We start from the raw sequence: 21683 nt of genomic DNA on the forward strand, positions 1-21683 counted from the left end.
CGGGGCCAGGTGGGAGCCGGGAGCCAGGAGCTCCATCCGGGTCTCCCGTGTGGGTACAGGGGCCCAAGCGCTTGGGCCGTCTGCTGCTGCTGTCTCAGGTGCATTAGCAGAGGGCTGGATCGAAAGCAGAGCAGCCAGGACGTGAACTGCGCCCTCACAGGATGCCGGCATCTGCTTCACTGGCCCCGGCACGGGCAGGCCCGTCTCCTTCACTGCTGAAGGCCGTTTCTCCCGGCCAGGCGTCCTGGGGTCGATGGTTTCTGGCCTCCGTGGCTGGAGCGGAGACCCCAGCACCGCTGGGCTGCTTCCTGGGGGTGAGCGGGGCTCCTCCTCTCGCTGCTTTCAGGATTCTCTGATTCTCAGAGGCTTGGCTCTCCGTGCCGTGACTTGGCCTGGGCTGCCTTTAGGTTTATCCTGCTCGGTGCGCATGCAGCTTCGTGAACCTGCAGGGTTTTGTCTTCGGTCATTATGTCTTAGTTTTCAGCCCTGCTGTTTCTCCTCTGCTTCCTGGGCCGCCATGACGCGAGCGTGAGGCGTCGGCTGCGGTCCCACAGGAGTTCACCGCGCCGCCCCTCCTCCCTGGGCTGCTCTTCTGTCACCAGATTGGGGAGTTTCGTCCTGGCTCACGGCTCACACATGTTTTCCCCTTCGTCCCCGCCACTGTGTCTGCACCGAATTTTTAAAGTTTCAGGTGTGATGCGCTTCAGTCCCGACCTCTCTGTTGTGCCGTTTCTTGGGGGGGGTTGGGGGGGGTGGCATTTTTTCGTGTGTTCCCAGCAGGGTTGCTGGCTTCACACCCTTGTCAGAGAAGGCCTGGTCGCGCCGTCTCTGTGCTGGGGGCAGTCACATGGCGTCACCTGTCAGCCTGTGCTGAGCCGTGACCGTCTGCAGAGCTCCGTCTCGAGTGGCGTGGCTTCGTTCTGCTCCCCTGTCTGCTGGGTGCCGTTTGCTTCCCCTGACCTTTGGGCCCTGCGGGTGCTGCTGGGCTGCCCCTGCCTGCGTTTCTCCCGCCTCCCTCCTTTGGAGGGGCCGCCCGCCCCTCGCCCGCCCTGTGACCCGGCTCTCCTGAGGTCTCCTCACCTGTTGTGCCACGTTGGTCTTGGCCCTGCGACAGTTCTTCCTTCGTTTATCTTACTCTCAGTGCTGTAGATTAGGGTGGGGGCTCGGGGGGAGTAACAAGGCCTCCCCACTGCTGGCAGGGCTGCCTCCTGCCCCTCCTGGTGTGGTCGTTTCTGTGTGACCTCGGGCCCTGCTTCATGGAGCCTTCGGTGTCGTGGGGAAGAGGAAGGTCAGATCAGATGGGTTGATGGATGGGGGGTGATCGGCCTTCCTGGGGGATACTCGTATTTATGGGGACATTGGGTTCTTTCTTGGGGTTCTCCTCTCCGTTTAAGTTGCTCATCTGTTACTGTGTGTTTTCCGCTAGCACCTGATATGGGCTGGATTGTGTCTCAAAATTCCTGTGTTGAAGCCCCAACCCTCGTCCTAGGATGTGGCTATGCCTGGAGATAGGCACTTAGGAGGTCAGTAAGGGCAATCCAGAACGGCTGTGTCCTCCTGAGACGAGACTGGAACCCACGGATGACCACGTGAAGTGCAGCAGGGGCCGGCGCCACGAGCGGCACGGAGGCCTCAGGAAACCGGCTCTGCTGGCCCCACGATCTTGGACGCCAGCCTGCGGGCTGTCAGGAGGTGCATCTCTGGGGCTTAAGCTGCCGCCTGTGGCATTTTATCCTGGCAGCCTGAGCAGCCAGCACGGGTACCTCAGCACGTGGGTGGTCTGATAGTCCCAGTCTGCTGAGGAACTGAGGGAAAGAGGCCTTCACGGGGAGGGTTTCAGCGCTTTTTGTCTCTTCCTTTGAAAGGTGGACATACGTGTGCACGTGCGTGTGCACACACACACACCCCTTCCATCTCATGGCTCTCTCTCCCACACACACACACACACACACACACCCCTTCCATCTGATGGCTCACACACACACACACACACTCACACCCCTTCCATCTGATGGCTCACACACACACACACACACTCACACCCCTTCCATCTGATGGCTCTCACACACACACGCACACACACACACACACCTTCCATCTGATGGCTCTCACACACACACACTCACACACACCCCTTCCATCTGATGGCTCTCTCTCACACACACACACACACTCACACCCCTTCCATCTGATGGCTCACACACACACACACGCACACACTCACACCCCTTCCATCTGATGGCTCTCACACACACACACACACACACACCCCTTCCATCTGATGGCTCTCACATACACACACACACACACTCACACCCCTTCCATCTGATGGCTCACACACACACACACACACACTCACACACCCCTTCCATCTGATGGCGCTCTCCCCAGGTGCTGGCAGCAGCCAGGATCCTGCAGGTTGCTCTGGGTGACAGGAAGCCATGTGGTAGAGCCACCATCTGCCGCTCCCTAGGCTGTGGTGAGCGGTCAGCTGGAATCTGAGTGGACTGGACGTGTGCTGCAGCTGTCCCAAGCAGCTTCTTCCACTGCCCCAAATGCGCGCCCCTGTGAGGTTCTGGGTTTCTGTGTGACCTGGAGCTGGGCTCTACTCAGGGTGAGGGCCGCAGTCTCCTGCCCCTTTCTTGCCCTCGTACACTGCTGTTGTGGGCTTTCTTCAGAGCTGCTCCTCAGCCGGCGTCTCATCTGGCAGTTCTCCGGCTGTGACCTGGCGAGTCACGGTGTCACAGACCTTTGGTGTGGGTGAGGTGAGTAGAGGGAGAAGGGCGCTCTCAATTTTATGGCAGCCTTGGTCTTTCAGTGGCCTGTACCCATGGGCTGTGACCTTCCCAAGAGTGTCTCCCACCCCCCCTTAGTCGGGGATGGCAGGAGGGTCTGCTGTGGGCGCAGGCTCTGTCAGTCTTCCTGTGAGTGACCTGTGGGGGACTCCGGCAGCACTGTGGCGTGGTGGCTGTCCCCTGCATGGCCACCAGGGCTACGGCCTTCTTTCCTCACCATGGGAACCTGGTGGAGCTGCTGGCAGCACAACCCCAAGGGTGGGTTCCCACCAGGGCTGCGACCCCAGGGGTTCTCTGCTCGTGGTAGCACTCTCAGCTCCCGGCAGTGCGTCGGCTCACTAAGTTCCGGTGGTGCCGGCCCAGGCCTCTCCTCCAGGGAAGCAGGGCCTGCGGGCAGCTGGTGCTGGAGCCTGCGTGGTCACTGGTCTCTGTGTGAGGATGGGGTGCTGCCCTCCGTGTCCTGGCGGGATGGGCTGGCGCCGACAAGCTGCAGGTTGGAGGGAGCACAGCCAAGGAGGACAGGAGGATGGCCTGGGCAGTGTCCTGTGGGCAGCAGCACTTGTGCTGTCGGGCATGGCGAGGAGCCGGTGCAGCCCGGTGCAGCGGGGGGGAGGGCTGTGAGCGGCCAGGAGGCGGCCGGGAGGCGGCCGGGCCGCAGGGGCTTGTGTCCGCAGGAGGGCTTGTGGGGCCCCTCCAGAAGTCTCCGGTGTCGGAGTGGCAGGGCGGGGCCCGGGGCGCCGTGGAGGGTCTGGCTGCGTGGCATGGCTCAGCCTGGGGACGCGGCTTAGCCTGTGCTGCAGGCTGTGCTTGTCCGCTGCGTGAGGGATCAGTACGCACGCCGTGTCTTCGGGTGGTCACCCAGGGAGGGTGGGGATCAGGAGTCGGCCCTGGGCCCTGGGAAACGCGCTGGCAGCAGATTGCGGGGATCTGGGGTGTGGGGTGGGTGGGTTTTCCTGGGTGTTTACCGGTGGAAGCCTGGGGCTCCAGGAGAGACGAGGGTTGGAGGGATGGCGTTGAGCGTCACCGACAGATCCGTGGGATCGGAAGGCCTGATGTGGTGGAGGTCACCAAGTGTAGCGGGGCAAGGGGGAGGCTGGGTCATCCTGGGTGCTGCCGCGTCAGAGGGCAGAGGGACAAGGACCTTGATGAGGGTGTTGTGCGAGCCAGCGCCCGGAGGGAGTGACCAGCTGTGGCAGGAGAGCCGAGCAGTACAGGGCAGCTGAGGGAGCGGGGAGGGCAGGCGGTGTGTTCGCAGGCTCAGGAGAGATGGGAGGAGGAGGCAGCTGACAGCAGCAGCAAACAGCTCCTTCTAGAATGTTCCCAGAAGGGAAACAAAAGCTGGGCAGTAACTGGGGGTCCAGTGAGGTCAAGGAGGAGGATTTCCTTGCCTTCTTGCTTGTTCTTTGAAGTTTGTATCCCGGGGCTTGTGTTGCTGTGTGCCCAGGAGCACGCCCAGGAAGCACGGCACACAGCCTAGGAGGTTGCTGATGTGGGCCAGGCTTGGTTCAGAATCCAGCAGCGTCTCCTGGGCCCCAGGAGGGGGTGGGCTTGGCGCGTCCTGGGAGCTTCACCAGCAGTCTGAGCTCCTGCCTAGTTGTACTGGGAACATATTGGCAGCAGCCCAGAGTTGCCTTCCTGGGCGACAAGGAAGGTCTTCTGGATTCTTCAAATATAATTTCAGCTATTAAGCAATTTGAATGATTGTGAAAAGAATTTTAAGGGGCTGGCATTGTGGCGCAGGGATAAACCGCCTCTTAGTGATACCTGCATCCCATATCAGTGTCGGTTTGGGTCCTGGCTGCTCTGCTTCCAATCCGGCTCTCTGCTGATGTGCCAGGGAAGGCCTCAGGAGACGGCCGAGTGCTTGGCCCTGCACCCCGTGAGACCTGAATGGAACTCCTGGCGCCAGCCTGGCCCAGTGCTGGCTGTGCAGCCATTTGGGAAATGAACTGGAAGATGAAGACCCCACCCCTCACCCTACTGTCCCATCCCTTTCTGCCCTCCCTCCTGTTGTTTCAAATAAATAGATGAATCTTTTTTTTAAAACAAAGAATTTTAAATTATCAACTGCTGTTTGAATGGAGACTATCATTATAGTAATTATCAAGGATTTTTATGACAAATTTATCACGTATTCTCAATTAGGGATTGTATCAAGTCATTTGAAACATTCAGTCCAATGTAAAGGGGCTGGCGTGTGGCACAGCAGGTAAAGCCGCTGTCGGCACTGCCGGCGTCCTTAGCAGAGGGCTGCCCCGCTCACAGCCCAGCTCCCTGTCAGTGCACTGGGAGAGCAGGATGGTGCCCACGTCCTGTGGCTTCTGCCACCCACGTGGGAGACCTGCGTGGAGTTCTTGGCTCCCGGCTTTTTGACTGGTGCAGCCACTGGGGAATGAGTTAGCAGCTGGAAGGTGTCTGTGTCTCTCCCTCCCTCTTTGTCACTCTGCCTTTCAAATAAAATACACCTTCAAAAAGAGTGTGCTCACGTAAGTAAGTTTCTCTTGAATTAGGTATTATGTTTAAAAGCTTTGTATAAATTCATTATTTAATATTTTGTACTTTGAATTTTATTTTACTTTAATTCACAATTTAGAAATAAGTTTTCCCGTGAGGTCTCATACGGCCACCCTGATCCCCTCTAGTTGACCGCCATGTGCCCCATGGACAAGGTGGAACGTTCTGGAAGCACTGCCCTGATGACGGGCGTCCGCGAGGCGTGCTGTGCTGCCGCCCTCCTGCGGCACATCCCCCTCTCCCGCCTGCCCAGTGGCGAGTGAATGTCGGTGCTTACGTGGCCAGCACTGCCGTTGCCCACCGCTCAGCCGTGGGTAAGCCCTTCCTCATTGTGCTCGGCGCTCTGTGCTCACCCTCAGGTTGGCGCTGAGCCCTGCGCCCGTCCCCCCTCCCCTGAGGCAGGCGTGCTCGTGAGCCCACGTTGCCGCCAAGCCGCTCCTGGAGCGGCCTGGCCGGCTGGGCGTCCCCACAGCCCGGTTTGCCCAGGTTCTCTGTCCCCGTCTGCTCTCCACATCCGGGCTCGCTCCCCTCGGCTTGCTCCCTGGTCTCTGGAGGATGAGAGTGGGAGGGGACTTTGGAGATGTTCTGTATTTGACACACGGTAAGCATGCTCTCACCTGTCGTCGTCTGGTTGGGCAGAATGCTCCAGTTGGAACAGATTTTATTTTGAAGTGTAAAGATGGTCAGGTAGGACTCCCCAAGCCCCTCCCCTTCTCCAGGGGCTCTGGGGTGGGAACTGGAGCGGGGAGGTTCTCAGTGTGTCGGGGCTCAGTGGGGAGGGACTCCCCGGGGGCTGCAGGCCTCGCTGTTCCTCTGGTGCTCTTGCTGGGGCTGGTGCTCAGGTGGCTCTGAGTCCTTGGAGCCCGTGTGGACCATGAAGTCCACGTACGTCCCTGTTGCTGTACTAAATTCATGGTCGTGGCGGGAAGCGAGCTTGATGAAGTGGGCACCGAGGCAGTGCCGGCCTGGCATCCGAGGTGGAGGAGTGGGTGTCACTGTGGGAGGCGCAGGAGACGGCCTGGTGCTTGCGCGGCCCAGGATGCCCGCTCTCTCCGGGCGGCACGTCGGGTCCATGACTGACACGTTGGGGATGGGCACTGGGGAGCCAGGCCCGTGTTTCCCATTCAGCCCAGGGACGGCCTTGCTCACGGCGTGGTGTGCGTGGCGTGCGTGGCGGGCTTGGCGGAGCCTGTAGATGCAGGGATGACGTTCTGGCCGCCCGCGGCTGTCGGGCCAGCTTCCCGGAGGGGCCGTCGTGGTGTTGTGGGTGGCAGTGGCGGCATGGACTGTGGCCGTGAGTCCCTGCACGCCTGTGAAGGTTGTGTGGGTGACCGTGGCCAGAGGGCCTGCGCAGTTGGTTGTGCAGGAGGCGTTGCTGATGACCTTGAGGGAGCTGCCACACCGTCACAAGCAGGGCATCAGCGGGGGCAGGCGCGGTGACGTGTTTGTCTCCACCCGTCTCCATGGGGGAGGCACCAGCACGACCCCATTGATGCTGGCGGGATCTCGCTCCTGGGAGCTGGTGGTGACTTTCCTATCGAGGATAAGCTTCCTGTTCTCAGCCTTGACCGTGCCGTGGCCCTTGTGGGTGGACTCACACTGGAACGTGAGCCTGGGAGTGGGGTCAGTGATGGGGTTAAAAAGCAGCCCTGGGGATCAGGCACCGGATGCGACCACGCCCGTCCTCTCCGACCTTCACCGTCCTGTCCTGGAGACGCACGGGCAGCTGTGGCTGTCTCAGATGTGGGGAGCAGAGGGCCCGTTCTGTGAGCTAACGTCCAGTACGGATGAGAAGTTGTGGTTCCTGATTCTTTGTACTCGATCTGCTTTTGTAAGTGTATCAAATCTCGCGTGTTCGTTTTCTGAGCTGAGACTTCATGGTGACGTGCCTGTGTGTGTCCCGTGTGACCCGGGAAGTTGGAAGATGCGTCTTCAATTCTAGAGATCTCTGCGTTACTTTGAATATTGGAGGTGGCCTGGTGCCCCCTTCTGTGGTGTGTGTTCGTCCCGGACCCGATTCCCATTTCTCTGTCTTGTAGCTCTACTTTCAAGAGATTTTCCATACTTCTGTTGAAGTCTTCCTCTCTGCCACCATGAATTTACTTTGTAATTCTTCTGGTGTGTGCTTTTCAGAATCTCTCTCAAAAAAAAAAAAAAAAAAAAAAAAAAAACAGCTCAGGCTGGCATCGCGGCAGAGCTGGGTAAGCTGGCACCCACGTTGGAGCGCTCGTTGGAGTTCTGGCTGCTCTGCTGATGCTCCTGGGAGGTGGGGAGAAGCAGCGGTTTAAGTGCCTGGGCCAGGGCGGCGCTACCCAAGGGGAGGACCAGGGCGGAGCTCCCGGGCCTGGCTGCAGCCTGGCCCAGCCCTGACTGGTGTCAGCCATGGGGAGTGAACCAGCAGGCGCAGCGCCTCCCTGTCTGTCTCTCCCTCTAACTCTGCCTTTCAGATAAATAAATGCATATTCAAGGAGGAACGTTTCTTCTCGCCGCATAAGCTCCTTGCTTTTCCCTCCTCTTGTTTCTTTTGAAATGATACCTTTTCTCAGGGGTCTGGTGCTGTGCGGTGTGGCCATGTTTGATGCTGATTGGAGGTGGGCCGCGGTGTGACCTGTTGGGGACCACAGGTCAGCCCTTGACTGAGTCCCCCGGGGTTCCCCTCGCTGTCTGAAGAAGGCTTCTGGTGTCTTCCGCCTGCCAGCTCCTGAAATGGGGGAGCGTGTGTGTGGCTGCCTTGTCCCCACCCTGTCCAGCAGGACCACCGTCCCGGGCTCCCGTCCCTGCCCAGGCTCTGCAGTGTGGCTGCCTCGTCCCACCTGTCCAGCAGGACCACCGTCCCGGGCTACCGTCCCTGCCCGGGCTCTGCAGTGTGGCTGCCTCGTCCCCACCTGTCCAGCAGGACCACCGTCCCGGGCTCCCGTCCCTACCCGGGCTCTGCAGCGTGGCTGGTGTGTCCCCACCCTGTCCAGCAGGACCACCGTCCGGGCTCCCGTCCCTGCCCGGGCTCTGCAGTGTGGTTGCCTCGTCCCCACCCTGTCCAGCAGGACCACCGTCCCGGGCTCCCGTCCCTGCCCGGGCTCTGCAGCGTGGCTGGTGTGTCCCCACCCTGTCCAGCAGGACCACCGTCCCGGGCTCCCGTCCCTGCCCGGGCTCTGCAGCGTGGCTGGTGTGTCCCCACCCTGTCCAGCAGGACCACCGTCCGGGGCTCCCGTCCCTGCCCAGGCTCTGCAGCGTGGCTGGTGTGTCCCCACCCTGTCCAGCAGGACCACCGTCCGGGCTCCCGTCCCTGCCCGGGCTCTGCAGGAAGTCATTTCCAGTCCTCGAGGAGCGGGGCAGCAGTGCAGAGCTGCTTGTCCAGGAAGCCAGGTGCATTGAGTTGGGACGTGCACAGGGTGACCTTCTCTTCCTAGTAGGCGGTAGTGTGAGTTTCAACAATCAGACAACGACTGCTCCACCCCTTTGTGATCAGCCCTCCCCTGCCGCACGCTGGCGGCTGCTGGTCTGTCTGCTGCTCCTGAAGAGGATGTAGGACAGCGTGTAGGCATTTACACGGATGCGTTAGGGATGCGAGGTGCTGGAGTTTGCATCAGCTGTCAGCGTGTTTCTTCCTGAATGTTTTCCGTTGCAGCCAGTGGACCACAGTCTGTATGCTTTCCTCAGCTGGAGGGTGTTGGGCTCAGAAACTGTTGGCAGTTCTGAGTGCAGACACTAGAAACGGGGTCTTTGTGCACATCAGTTATTATCTGTCTGGGTTATGATGAATCTGAATTTAAGAGGAACTGCCAACTTCCCCAGAGGCTGTACCACTTTACATTTCTGCCAGGGACTTAGGAGAGTCCACTCACTCCTCATTCTTGCCAGTGCTGCTGCTTCCTGGAGCACACGCTAGCAGGAAGCTGGGATCAGGGGCAGAGCCAGGACTTGAACCCAGGTGCTGTGATGTGGGATGTGGGAGTCCCAAGCAGTGTCCCCTGCTGTACCACACACACATCCCCACTGTAGCCTTCTGTGAGTGTGTGTGTGTGTGTGTGTGTCTCTCCCCAGCTGTAGCCATTCTGTGTATGTGTGTGTGTGTGTCCCCTTGGCTGTAGCCATTCTGTGTATGTGTGTGTGTGTCCCCTTGGCTGTAGCCATTCTGTGTGTGTGTGTGTGTGTGTGTCCCCTTGGCTGTAGCCATTCTGTGTGTGTGTGTGTGTGGTCCCCTTGGCTGTAGCCATTCTGTGTATGTGTGTATGTCCCCAGCTGTAGCCATTCTGTGTGTGTGTGTGTGTGTGTGTGTCCCCTTGGCTGTAGCCATTCTGTGTGTGTGTGTGTGTGGTCCCCTTGGCTGTAGCCATTCTGTGTATGTGTGTATGTCCCCAGCTGTAGCCATTCTGTGTGTGTGTGTGTGTGTGTGTGTGTCCCCGGCTGTAGCCATTCTGTGTGTATGTCCCTGGCTGCAGCTATTCTCTGTGGTGTGTATGTGTCCCCGGATGTAGCCATTCATGTGTGTGTGTATCCCTGGCTGTAGCCATTCTGTGTGTGTGTCCCTGGCTGTGGCCATTCGTGTGTGTGTGTGTGTGCGCTTGCACACGCGTGTGCGTCCCTACGCAGGTCTGTGCTGTGCTGCCATGGGAAGGCGTCTTCTGCGGTTGCTGGGGCGTGTTCTCTGAACGTCTGCTGAGGGGGCTGGCGGCAGGGCTCACGTCCTGGCTGCTCTGCTTTTGATCCGACTCCCTGATAATGCACCTGGGAGAGGAACAGCTGATGGCCCAAAACCTGGACCCCTGCCATCCGCGTAGGAGACTCGGAAGAGAATCCTGCTTCAGCCTGGGCCAGTGCAGGCCACTGCGGCCATTGAGGAGTGAACCAGTAGATGGAAGACCTTTCTCTAACTCTGCCTTTCACATAAACAAATCCTGAAACACATACACACACACACAAACTGACCCTAGGAATAAGGCTGTCAGGGTCCCTGACTCTGATTGTGAATATTTATTTGCCCTGTGGCTGCTGTGTCTCTCGAAGCTCTGTTGTTGGGAAAGTGTTCTGTCTTTCAGTGCATTGGCTATAGCGATTCCGTGGCCCTCTTTCTCCTTGATAAAATTGTTCTGGGTGTCTAATGTGGTAATACAGGTACTGCAGCCTTATAGTGACTCTTTGCATGGCATACTTCAGTATGTTTTTACTATTTTTAAGAGATTTATTTTAAAATTTATTTGAAAGACAGAGTTACACAGAGATGGGGGGCAGGGAGGTGGCGGGGGGTGGAGAGGTATTTCTGTCCACTGGTTCACTCCCTAACATGGCCACAATGGCCAGGGCTGTGCCATGCCAAAGCCAGGAGGCAGAGCTTCCTCTGGAGGTCTCACGTGGTGCAGGGGCCCAGGCACTTGGACCATCATCTGCTGCTGTTCCCGGGCCACAGCAGGGAGCTGGATTGGAAGAGCGGAGGTAGAGCAGCTGGGTCTTGAACCAGCACCCAGATGGGATGCCGGCACTGCAGGTGATGGCTTTACCTGCTATGCCACAGCGCCAGCCCCTAGCTTCTACTTTGAAAAGCTTTTAATGTCTGCTCTAGAGTTTATAATAGTCTTTAATACAGTATGTTTTTAAATAATATTCTGCTTCAGGTGCAGTCCATTAGCAGGAAGTTAGAGTCAGGAGGTGAGCTGAGTTGAACCCAGGTCCTCCGATGTCTTTTCTGATTGAGTGTGGATGCTGTGTGCAGGACAGCAGACTTCCGTGCTGGGCTGCGTAGTGACCAGTCTGAGCCTTGGGGACCACCTGTGGTCAGGGCTTGCTCTTGGAACGGCTCTTCCTCTGGTAGTCACTTAGAGGTCCTTTTGAGTAGATGCAGTACTTGGGATGAGGTGCTGGTTTTGAGCTGATCCCAGTGACAGTTTGCGATCAGGAGTTGAATTAATGCATGTTAGTGAATTAATGCGTGTCGCTAGAGAGGTGATGATGAGGCTGGGTCCACCCGCTACCCTTTGGAGCTTTGAGGCAGGCTGTTCCTTGTTCTTGCTGCTGCGACTTAGCGGGGCTTCCAGGTCCTGTGATTGCCGGGGCACTCCTGGGCACTCCTGGGCATCCCACGGCAGATGACGGGACTTGGTGTGACTGTGGTCGGTGGCGCTCACGGGCCCTGAGCAGGTGCTCTGTCCGTGGCTCCTGAGGATGCGCTGCGGTTGGAGTGAGACAGGTTACAGCCGACACGGAGAGGCCCTGCGCTCCTGGTTCAGCACTTCAGTACTGCATCCTTGCGCTGGCACTGAAGGCGGGTGGTTACTGCTGGCCGGTGCTTGAGTTCTCCGTCAGACGTGACCGTGTTCTGGATTAGCCGCCGGCAGCAGGTTTCCTCTAACCACGAGTGTTGCCTCCCCTAGATCCAGACGCAGAGGTGTGCCTTCATGTCCTGCGGCTCGTCCAGTCTGTGGTCCTGGAGCCGGAAGTGTTCTCCAAGACGGCCTCCGAGCTCCGGAGCTCGCTGCCCCTGCAGCGCATCCTGGCAATGTCCCGGAGCCGCAACCCGCACCTGCAGACCGCGGCCCAGGAGCTGCTGGAAGACCTGCGCGCCCTGGAGCGTGACGTGTAGGTGCGCCCTGCCAGGGCTGGGTGAAAACGCCCGTGTCCCCTCTCCTCCCCAGGTCTCTCACTTTGTTCCAAAACCGCTCCTGCCCTGTGTTGGAGATGGCCAAGCGCAGCTGACTAGAGATGGACATGAACTGATGTGTATCCCGCAGCACCTCCTTCTGGAAGTGACCGTGCTCGTGGGCGGTCCGTTAGCTTTGCCCCAGGGGAGGCCCAAGTAGAGCCCCACTCCGGAAAGGCCGTGCCGGTGCTGCCGGGGCGACGGCTCTCCCGGCGGCTGCTTGCCCTGGTGCACGCCTGCGACCTGTGGGTGCGTCCAGAGAAACGGCCAGCTTGTTCCGGATGTGTTTCCTTAGAAAGCAGTTCACTCCCTCTCTAGTGCGGTGGCGCTTCAGCGTGCAGGGTCACCCCCGTGACCCGGGCGCCTGCTGCCTGGGGCCACGTGGGCATTTTAGCTCTGTATTTTTGGTGCTCTTGTTTTTGAATAAAGAAAATCGGAAGTCACTGCGTCACAGCCATCGCTCTCCGAAACTCTGTACCTTCCGTCTGCTTTGTGCCTCTGGCTGGGAGAAAGCTCTCCTCGCCCTGTCCGGAGCCCGTTGTGTCAGCTTAGACGTCCAGCTTTGCCGTGAAAACAGCACCAAGGGCTGGCACACGAGCGGTGGTCAGGCTTCCCCGGGGCGGCTCCATGTCTGCCCTGCGCACCGTGTGCTTGCGCCCCAGCCCCCACCAGGTGGTGCCTCTGGCCTGCTCGCTGTCACCCTGTCCAGTGTGCCTGGGCACAGTGCCCCGCAGACGCTGGGGCCTGTGTGAGAGAGAGCCGCCCTTTAGTCAGCTGCCAAAGCCCCATGGGAACAGCTCCCCCTCCACGCGCTTGTTCAGGCCCTGGGGCTCAGCACTGCAGGAGCAGCTGCAGAGGCAGGTGTCCCCGTCGGCGGTGTCTGACACGCGGGCCCTGTCTATGCTGTGTGTGGCTCCTGGAATAACTTCCTCTTTCTTGTGGGCGGGTTTCTAGAGGCGATATGTGATTTGTGGCTGGGGCTGAATGAAGGGGCGGGGAGGAAGGCACAGTGGCTTGGGTGTCACGAGGCAGCCTCTCATGCACACCAGCTCCTGAGAGCCAGAGCCGCGTCGTAAGACAGTTTAAATTCCTGGAGGCAGCAACAGCCCGTCTGTGCTGGGTGGGGCTGTGGGGGTCAGATGGGACGCCGTGCCGTACCGACTCCAGCCTGGGACCCCCTTCTCCGTGGCTGCTGGCACAGGAGGGTGCCCGCCGTAAATCAGTGTAGTGAGTCTGGGCTGCCTCTGGGCTGCAGGTGATCTCCGGCCCTGAGTGGGCCTGGCGGGAGAGGGGCGAGCCTGGGCCGGGCTCGTCGCGGGATGTGCTCCTGTGCTGAGGTGCCGAGGGGCCGCAGTAAGGAGGGTGAGGGGCCTATTCTGAATGAGTGACACAGGGACGGCGTGGTGGCAGGTGCACGCTGAAGCAACCCCAGGACAGGGGTGAGGCCGGCGCCAGGGCCCTCACTGCTGTCTGTGCCCTTGCTGTGAGGGCGGCGGGAAACGAGGGCTCTTCTAGTTTGTCTGCAGCAGACCAGCTTAGGAACTCACAGTTACAGAAACGGAGACTGCGCTGTGAGTTTTGAAGTCAGAGACAAGCATTTTAAAATTTAATTTTCCAAGAACACCTATTAAATTAAAAGCTCTTGTTCTCCTTGGCACCGTCAGTTTGTGCAGAAGCCAAGCCTGGCAGCTTTGCTCACAGGCCTCCCTGGCCCAGGTGCATCTGGGCAGGCCCCTGCCTCCTGCTGCTTGCTCGCCGTCTGCCTGCTCGCTGTGTAGTCTGAGCTGCAGGGTGGTGCGGGGCCTGTGGGCGTCCTCGGGAACTGGGTCTCCTCGTGTGTGACTTGGGGTGAAGCTAGAGTTAGCGCTCTGCGTGCAGAAGACTAGAGCTATGTCTTCCGTTGATCCACGGTATTTTTACAGTTAAAGTACTAAGCATGAAATCACAAGACTGAGGCCTGAGTAACGTTAGACCAAGGCTGGGCCAGGCCGTGAGTGAGAAGCCATTTTAGGGACTGGTGTTAGGGAGCAGTGGGCTGCCTGTGTTGCCAGGATCCCACGTGAGTGCGGGTTCGAGTCCTGGCTGCTCCATTTCCAATCCAGCTCCTTGCTGACGCATCTGGGAAGGCAGTAGGTGATGGCCCGCGTGCTTGGGCCCCTGCACCCGTGTGGGAGACCAGGGTGGAGTTTCTGACTCCTGGCTTCAGTCTGGCCCAGCCGTTGGGGAGTGAAGAAGTGGATGGAAGATCTCTGTCTTTCCCCTCTCTGACTCTGCCTTTCTTTTTTTCTTTTTCTTTTTTAAAGATTATTTATTTATTTATCTGAGAGAGTTACACAGAGAGAGGAGAGGCAGAGAGAGAGAGAGAGAGGTCTTCCATCTGATGGTTGACTCCCTAGATGGACGCCGCAACGGCCGGAGCTGTGCCAATTTGAAGCCAGGAGCTTCTTCTGGGTCTCCCACGTGGGTGCAGGGGCCCAAGCACGCGGGCCATCTTCCACTGATTTCCCAGGCCACAGCAGAGAGCTGGATTGGAAGTGGAGCAGCCGGGACTCGAACCAGCACCCCATATGGGATGCTGGCACTTCAGGCCAGGGCGTTAACCCACTGCTCCATAGCACCGGTCCCTGCCTTTCAAAGAAATAAAATAAATCTTTAAAAACGGAGGGATTTTAATAAAGGCTGTGAGTGTGCCTGATGCTGGATGCCCCACAGCTTTATGGTGACATCAGTAGGGGTGGAGAGAGGTGGGAGGCTCATTTCGCAGGAGGCCCTGACTTGAAGTTAGCTCTGTCTTGCAACATCTGAGAGGACTTCTGCCGCCAGGGCAGGACCTCAGGTTTGGGGTTTGGGATAGGGTACTGCATCCCACGGGGATGTGCGAGCTCAGAAGCCCCGACTCAGGGAGGAGTGGGGGACCCTGGCTCGTGTGTCTGTGCAGGCTTCACCCCACAGACACTGGCTGGCCACGCTCTGAGGCCCTGCTCCAGACACAGGAAGTTGGAGTCGCTGTGCCAGTGCGTGCTGAGCTGTGAAAGTGTGACTTTGTCTTTTAAAATTTGTAATTATTGAAAGAATGTTAACCAGTAGGTCTACCGTAAAGGCTTACCTGTCGAGCACTCGAGGTGCAGGATGCAGTGGCAGGAAATCGCGCTCTGTGGTGTCGCGCCGTCCCAGCCGCTGCTTCTGGCACAGCCTCACCTTCTCACGTTGACTCTGTCCCTGTTAGACCGCCATCCCCACCTGCCCTGCTGTCTGTCTCTCTGGCTGTGGCCCCCCGGGGACCTCACAGAACTGGAGTCACCTAGCAGCTGTCCTGGGCCTGTCCTGTCCTGAGCGTGGTGTCCAGGTGCAGCTGTGCCGCCACAGGAGCCCGTCCTGTGCGCATTTGCTGCGCCTGGGCCCTGCGGTGAGTGCAGCTTGTGGGAGCTGTGGGGCCCGAGGACTGCACACGGCTCCCGCGGAGGCTGCGGCTGCCAGCTTCCGCGCCAGCACGGTGCTGTCTGAGTGATCGTGGCGCTGACAGTGGGTGTGAAGCGCCGTCTGGGCCTCACTGCGGCTTTGATGTCGAATGCCTCCCCAGCTTGCAGCAGGCACCCTCTGTGTGTCCTGGGTGTTAACCCCGTGTTAGTCCTACGGCTGTCAGCACTCACGCCTGTTCCCTGCGCTGTCTCTTCCACTTTGCTAGTGCTTGGATACACAGGAGATTTAACGCTGGTCAAGTCCAGTTGATCTGTGTTTTTCTCTTTGTTGACCTTGCTTTTGGCACCCTATCTGAGGAGTCACCGCCACGTCCGTGGTCTTGGACTTTCCCCTAAGCTGTATCCTCTTGAGATCATTTTGATCCGTTTTGGGTTAGTTTTTATCTACGGTGTGAGGTAAGGGTCCAGTTTCACTCGTTGGCTCATGCATTTACATTTTTCTCAATACTGTTTGTTGAGTTTTGTACCTGTCATGTGAAAATGGGGCTTTTGAAACTCAACAGTTCACGCGTGCTGAGCTCCATGCTGCCGTTGGAGGAGCAGCCTGGGCTGCTCGTCCTGCTGTCACGGCACGGGCGGGGTCCCGGGCTTAGCACCGCTCGTCATCTGCTCTGTGTCTAAGCCGAGGGCATGTTTGAGGCCCAGCTATTCAGAGTAAATGCTTTCATGCAAAATATGAAGATTCGTGTGCCTGGGAGAAGCACAGTCCAGGCCAGGGAGAATGCGAGGACCTGTGCGTGCCCATGGACGGCGGGGTGGGCAGGGCCCGAGGGAGGCACCACGATAGACTGCGTGTGTTGGGCCGGGGCAGGAGCAGCTCTGGTTATGTCCTGTGTTTGAGACCGTCGGGTCACTTCCGGCCCAGCCTAAGCAGCCGGTGTCCCAGCCCATGGCTCTGTCTCCCAGCATGCCTCCCGTGGTCCAGAGCTACACGCAGACCTGAGACCCAGTGCGAGTTCACTGGGTGCCGCGCCCGCCCAGCACAGCATGGGGACGGCCACACGCCCCGAGGAAAGCGCCTGCTTGCGCCGCCTGGCCCTCCCCACAGGTGCTGGCACCAGCGGCTGATTCTCCCGGGTGAGCTGCACGCCCGCTGCTTCCCTTGAAACGGGCTTTCAGGTGCCTGTGCCTGTGCCTGTGCCTGTGCCGCCTCTGCCCGCTGTACGGTCTCTGGGGCTGTGGCTCCCTCCGGGCCCTTGTCTCTCCAGGAGGGACCCTTCGCCCGGAACTGGACCACGGTGGTCAGCCCCGTGCGGCCCGGTGCTGTGCCAGGCGCTGCAGCCTGAGGGCCTTTCCTGGCACCCTGCCTGCTGGGTGGGGGAGGCTCCGCACCGACGGCAGCCCGTGGCCGCACACGGTGTTGCTTTCCAGGGGTTGCACTTCAGCCCGGTCCTCACAGCCACTGGATTCAGCACCCCAGCACAGTCCACAGGGGGCCCCACAACACCCCGCAGTCCTGACCCAGCCCCTGTGCCCCACTGGGCTCACCCTCGGCCGCAGCGTGCTGTCAGCTCCCCTCCCTGGAGGTGTGTCCACACCGAGGCCCAGGGTCTGTGCACCTTGGGGGTCAGCAGTCCGGACTCTGGCGTCGAAAGGCATGCGTGGCTGCCGGTGCACACCGGTGTCTAGACGGGCTCCCGTGTGCTGGTCACAGGGTTGTGGTTAGGAACAGGGACAGATGGAATCAATCATCGAGAGTGTAGGTTTTTAAAAGGTTCTGTTCAGGGTCTGAAAGTCAGTCAGTTAACGTCCATGGCTGCCTCCAGTGCTGCTTGTTCCTAGGTCACTCAGGAAAATGGAGGGTTCCCCTCTCGCGGTGTTTCTTAGAGAGCCCATGGAGCTGAGGCCAGCCTGAGTTCTGCCTCTGCTGTGGGCCAGAAAGCCGGCGGCAGCCCTGGCTGGGCTTGGAACTATCGGGGCCTTCCCTGTGGGGCAGGCAGGCCGGGGTTGGAGCTGTCGGGGCCTTCCCTGTGGGGCAGGCCGGGCCGGGCTTGGAGCTGTCGGGGCCTTCCCTGTGGGGCAGGCCGGGCCGGGCTTGGAGCTGTCGGGGCCTTCCCTGGGGCCAGGCAGGCCGGGCTTGGAGCTGTCGGGGCCTTCCCTGGGGCCAGGCAGGCAGGCCTGGTGCGTGACCAGGCCGGGGTGGCCAAGCGAGAGGGACACCCTCTGCTGTGATCTTTCTTTTTTAAAGCATTTTCTATTTCATTTCATTTTTATTTGAGGGACAGATGCGAAGAGAGCTTCCATCTGCTGATTCACTCCCCAAATACCCGTGAAATGGCTGCAGCGGGCCACATCCAGGAGCCCAAAGCCCGAGCCGGGCCTCCCTCACAGGGACAGGCCCCATGCTGCCTCCAGGGTGTGTCGGCAGGTGCCGGGTGGGAGCAGAGCAGTGCAGCCGGCCCAGGCAGCCACACGCCCGCCCTCCTCTGTTTCCTGAGTGGGTGAGAGGCGTTGCAGGAGAGGTGGCTGAGGACAGGCGGGCGTGGAGCTGGCCGAGAGCCTTTTGGAGTGAGGCCACTTTGACGCAAGTCGCGGTGAGAAACGGCGCGCGCCGGCTGCCTGCGTGCGCTGTGCTCGGAACGCTGTGCCCCTGCGGGTGAGTCAGTGTCCTCCCTCCTCGCCCCGTGCCAGGGCGGGGTGTTTTCCAGACCTCAGCGCCGAGCCTTGCGTTAGAGCACACCTCTCCCCTCGGGGAGCGGAGGCTGCTCCTCCACTGATGAGGTTTCCAGCCCCCGCGTACCAGGTTCCGGGGGCTCGTGTGTCCCTGGGCCCTGCTGCATACCCTGCTTCAGCTTTGACTGGAGGGCGTGGGGGTGGCACCCGAGCGATAACATGGAGCTGTGATCCTTCCTGGGACAACAGCCTGTGTGTATGTGTGCTGTGTGTGTGCATGTGTGTGCTGTGTGTGTGTGCTGTGTGTGTGCTGCATTTGATTGTGTTTCAGGGGCTAGTGTCTGCTGAGGGATACGCATGTCTGCTATGTTTGGGGGTGTGTGTTTTTGTGGGGTGTGTGTTTCAGGGGTGTCAGGTTGTGCGTGTCTGTTGTGTGTGGGGTGTGTTGGGCGATGTGCATGTCTGCACGTTTCGGGTGTGTTTTGTGGAGCAGGTGTATGTGAGGGGTGTCTGTTGGGGACTGTGCATGTCTGTGCCGTCTTTGGGGTGTGTGCATTGGTGGGGTGTGTGTTTTAGGGGTGTCAGGTTGCACATGGCGGTTGTACATGTCTGTTGTGTGTTGTGTGTGAGGTGTGTTGGGGATGTGTTGGGGACTGTGCATGTCTGTGCCGTCTTTGGGGTGTGTGCATTGGTGGGGTGTGTGTTTTAGGGGTGTCAGGTTGCACATGGCGGTTGTACATGTCTATTGTGTGTGAGGTGTGTTGGGGGTGTGTTGGGGGCTGTGCATGTCTGCCGTCTTTGGGGTGTGTGTTTTAGGGGTGTCAGGTTGTACATGGTGGTTGTACATGTCTGTTGTGTGTTGTGTGTGAGGTGTGTTGGGGACTGTGCATGTCTGTGCCGTCTTTGGGTGTGTGCATTGGTGGGGTGCGTTGGGGTGTCTGTACTAGGGGCTGGGCATGTCTGGTGTTCGGGGGGTGTGTATTTGTGGGGATGGGTGTGTGGGGAGTGCCCTTGGAGCTCAGGAGCAGTGTGGGGCCTTGCCCTGGGCCTTGCTCACCGTGGACCCTGACCCATGCCCAGGCTGGCTCTGGCCCCTGTTCTGCTGCCTGGGCCCAACTCACCCCACCAGGGCTCCTGGCTGCCCAGGAGCTGAGGAGCACAGGGTCTTCTGTCCTTGAGCCCCTGAGGCTGTCCCTCACCACAGAGCAGACCCCGCGTGGGGTCTCCCCGCAGCTCCAGGCCTGCCCCACTTCTGCCTGAGTCACGTGGGTGCTGTTGAAGCCCTTGTGGTGCCATCAGTGGCAGGTCAGTGGGTGGGTGGATTTGGCGTGTGTGTCTGTGTGCGTGTTGAGGACGGTCACGCCTCCCTTTACATGCTAAGCACAGCTTCGCCTTGACTCTGGTCTCCCGGCTTGTCCCGTCCCGTCCCGTCCCTGTGACGTCCTGCTGGGGGTGTGGCCGCGCAGCAGGCCTGCACCTGAACTTACCTGCAGGCGTGGAACAACCCTGAGAAGGAGCAGCCCCCGGGAGGGGATTCCCCCGGACTTGGGCCCTGCAGGGTCAGGTGGTGTGGGGACATGACCGTTCTCACGTCCCCCCGTGAGGCAGTGGTCTCCGCCTCAGGCCAGGACGAGGAGTGGCCCGCCGCCACGCTTGCTCCTGTGGCCTGGGTGGAGACTGCATGGTACAGCCACGTTTGCTGCGTGGACCCAGGGGCAGGTGTCGTGGCTCAGCAGGTTACATCCCGTAATGGAGTGCCTGGGTCACTTCCTGTCCAGCTTCCTGCTAGTGCCCCGGGGAGGCTTACGTCCCTGCCACCTGTGTGGGAGGCCCAGGCGGAGGCCTCAGCCTGGCCCAGCCCTGGGGTACTGACGTCTGGGGAGCGAACAAGCAGATGGAAGGTCTTTCTCTCTCTCCCTCTTTCCGTAACTGTGCCGTTCAAGTAAATAAATAAATCTTGGAAAAAGAATTCCATGCTAAGGATTTTTTAGGGGACGTTGGGCCTCAAGTGTGTGGGCTGGACTGGGTTCAGTAAGCGTGGCTGCTCGCTGTCTGCCCCCCGCATGACACAGCTGAGCGGCCGCCCCCATCACACGTGACACAGCTGGATGCCCCCGTCATGCGTGACACACCTGGACACACCCGCATACGTGACACAGCTGGACAACCCCTCATGCAGGACACAGATGGATGCCCCCACACGTGTGACACAGCTGGACGCGCCCGCACGTGTGACACAGCTGGACACCCCCACACGCGTGACACAGCTGGACAACCCTGCATGTGAGACACAGCTGGACGGCCTCCGTGTCTGGCCAGAGGCTGCCTGCCCTGGTGCGTGCTGCCGAGTGGCGTGTGAGCTGTTCCCAGCTGTAGAGCAGTGGGCCTGAGCCCAGACGTGGGACCGGCTGCTCCCCAGGGCCTGGCTCAGTGTCTGTCGGGTTTGCCTTCCTCGCTGCGTCACCAGCCAGCAGCCGGCTGACTGGGACTCGGGCAGAACCCGCTGGCCCTTGCTGCCCACTCTGTCCCGGTCTTGTCTCAGCGCCCGAAGCCCCTTTGAAGATCTCGTTTCACTTCCTGCTCCTGGAAGTTGTCAGAACAGCTCCATCGTGAGGTGACACAGCTAGGAGCGCCCAGGACCCAGGAAGTGGCCGCCAAGGTCCAGGAGCAGGGCCAGACTTTGGGAGATGCCCAGACGCCTGCTGACCGACTTCCGCTTCCATGTATCTGTCCAGGTTCCTGGGCGCTGCCGTGTGCCCCACCGGTGTCAGCAGGAGGGACTTGGGGCAAGGAGCAAAACTGTGTGTGCTCCCCGGGCCCCGGCACTGCCCCCTGTGCTCCCTGGGCCCTAACACTGCCCCCCTGTGCTCCCCGGCCCTGACACTGCCCCCCTGCGTTCCCTGGGCCCTGACACTGCCCCCCTGCCCTCCCCTGGCCCTAACACTGCCCCCCTGCCTCCCTGGGCCCCGACACTGCCCCCCTGTGCTCCCCGGGCCCTGACACTGCCCCCTGCACTCCCTGGGCCCCGACACTGCCCCCCACCCCACCTCCCCAGGCCTGATACTGTCCCTCTGCGCTCCCTGGGCCCCAATACTGCCCCCCCTGTGCTCCCTGGGCCCGACGCTGTCCCCCGGCCTCCCTGGGCCCCAACACTGCCCCCCTGCACTCCCCGGGCCCCGACACTGCCCCCTGCACTCCCTGGGCCCCAACACTGCCCCCCCCCATCTCCCCGGGCCCGACACTGCCCCCCTGGGCCCCTGCACTGCCCCCCTGCGCTCTCTGGGCCCCTGCACTGCCCCCCTGTGCTCCCTGGGCCCCTGCGCTGCCCCCTGCACTCCCTGGCCCTGACACTGCCCCCCTGCGCTCCCTGGGCCCCTGCACTGCCCCCCTGCGCTCCCTGGCCCCGACACTGCCCCCTGCCTCCCAGGCCCCGACACTGCCCCCCTGCGTTCCCTGGGCCCCAGCACTGCCCCCCTGCGCTCCCTGGCCCTGACACTGCCCCCTGCGCTCCCCGGGCCCCGACACTGGCCCCCTGCGCTCCCCCGGCCCTAACACTGGCCCCCTGCGCTCCCTGGGCCCCTGCACTGCCCCCCTGCGCTCCCTGGCCCCGACACTGCCCCCTGCGCTCCCCAGGCCCCGACACTGCCCCCC

The 21683-nt window shown here is 60.3% G+C and overlaps 1 protein-coding gene across 19 annotated transcripts in view; it reads left to right on the plus strand.

The window, feature by feature from the left end:
• HSF2BP (heat shock transcription factor 2 binding protein) overlaps positions 1 to 12393 on the plus strand; it is an 86020-nt gene extending 73627 nt beyond the window's left edge. For 8 of the 19 annotated variants that reach the window (XM_089330481.1, XM_070071780.2, XM_051830140.3 and 5 more), the window contains one exon: positions 11675 to 12393. In XM_089330481.1, the coding sequence (XP_089186607.1) occupies positions 11675 to 11883 (209 nt within the window). In that variant the 3' untranslated portion in view covers positions 11884 to 12393. Of the gene's footprint in view, positions 1 to 5437; positions 5624 to 11674 lie in introns of all 19 variants that reach the window. The other 11 variants (XM_089330476.1, XM_089330480.1, XM_089330473.1 and 8 more) reach the window with 3 other exon arrangements.
• Positions 12394 to 21683: the final 9290 nt, after the last annotated feature.

Source organism: Oryctolagus cuniculus, chromosome 4 (assembly GCF_051225735.1).
Source record: "Oryctolagus cuniculus isolate XC-2025 breed Fujian yellow rabbit chromosome 4, ASM5122573v1, whole genome shotgun sequence".
NCBI classification, from domain to species: domain Eukaryota; kingdom Metazoa; phylum Chordata; class Mammalia; order Lagomorpha; family Leporidae; genus Oryctolagus; species Oryctolagus cuniculus.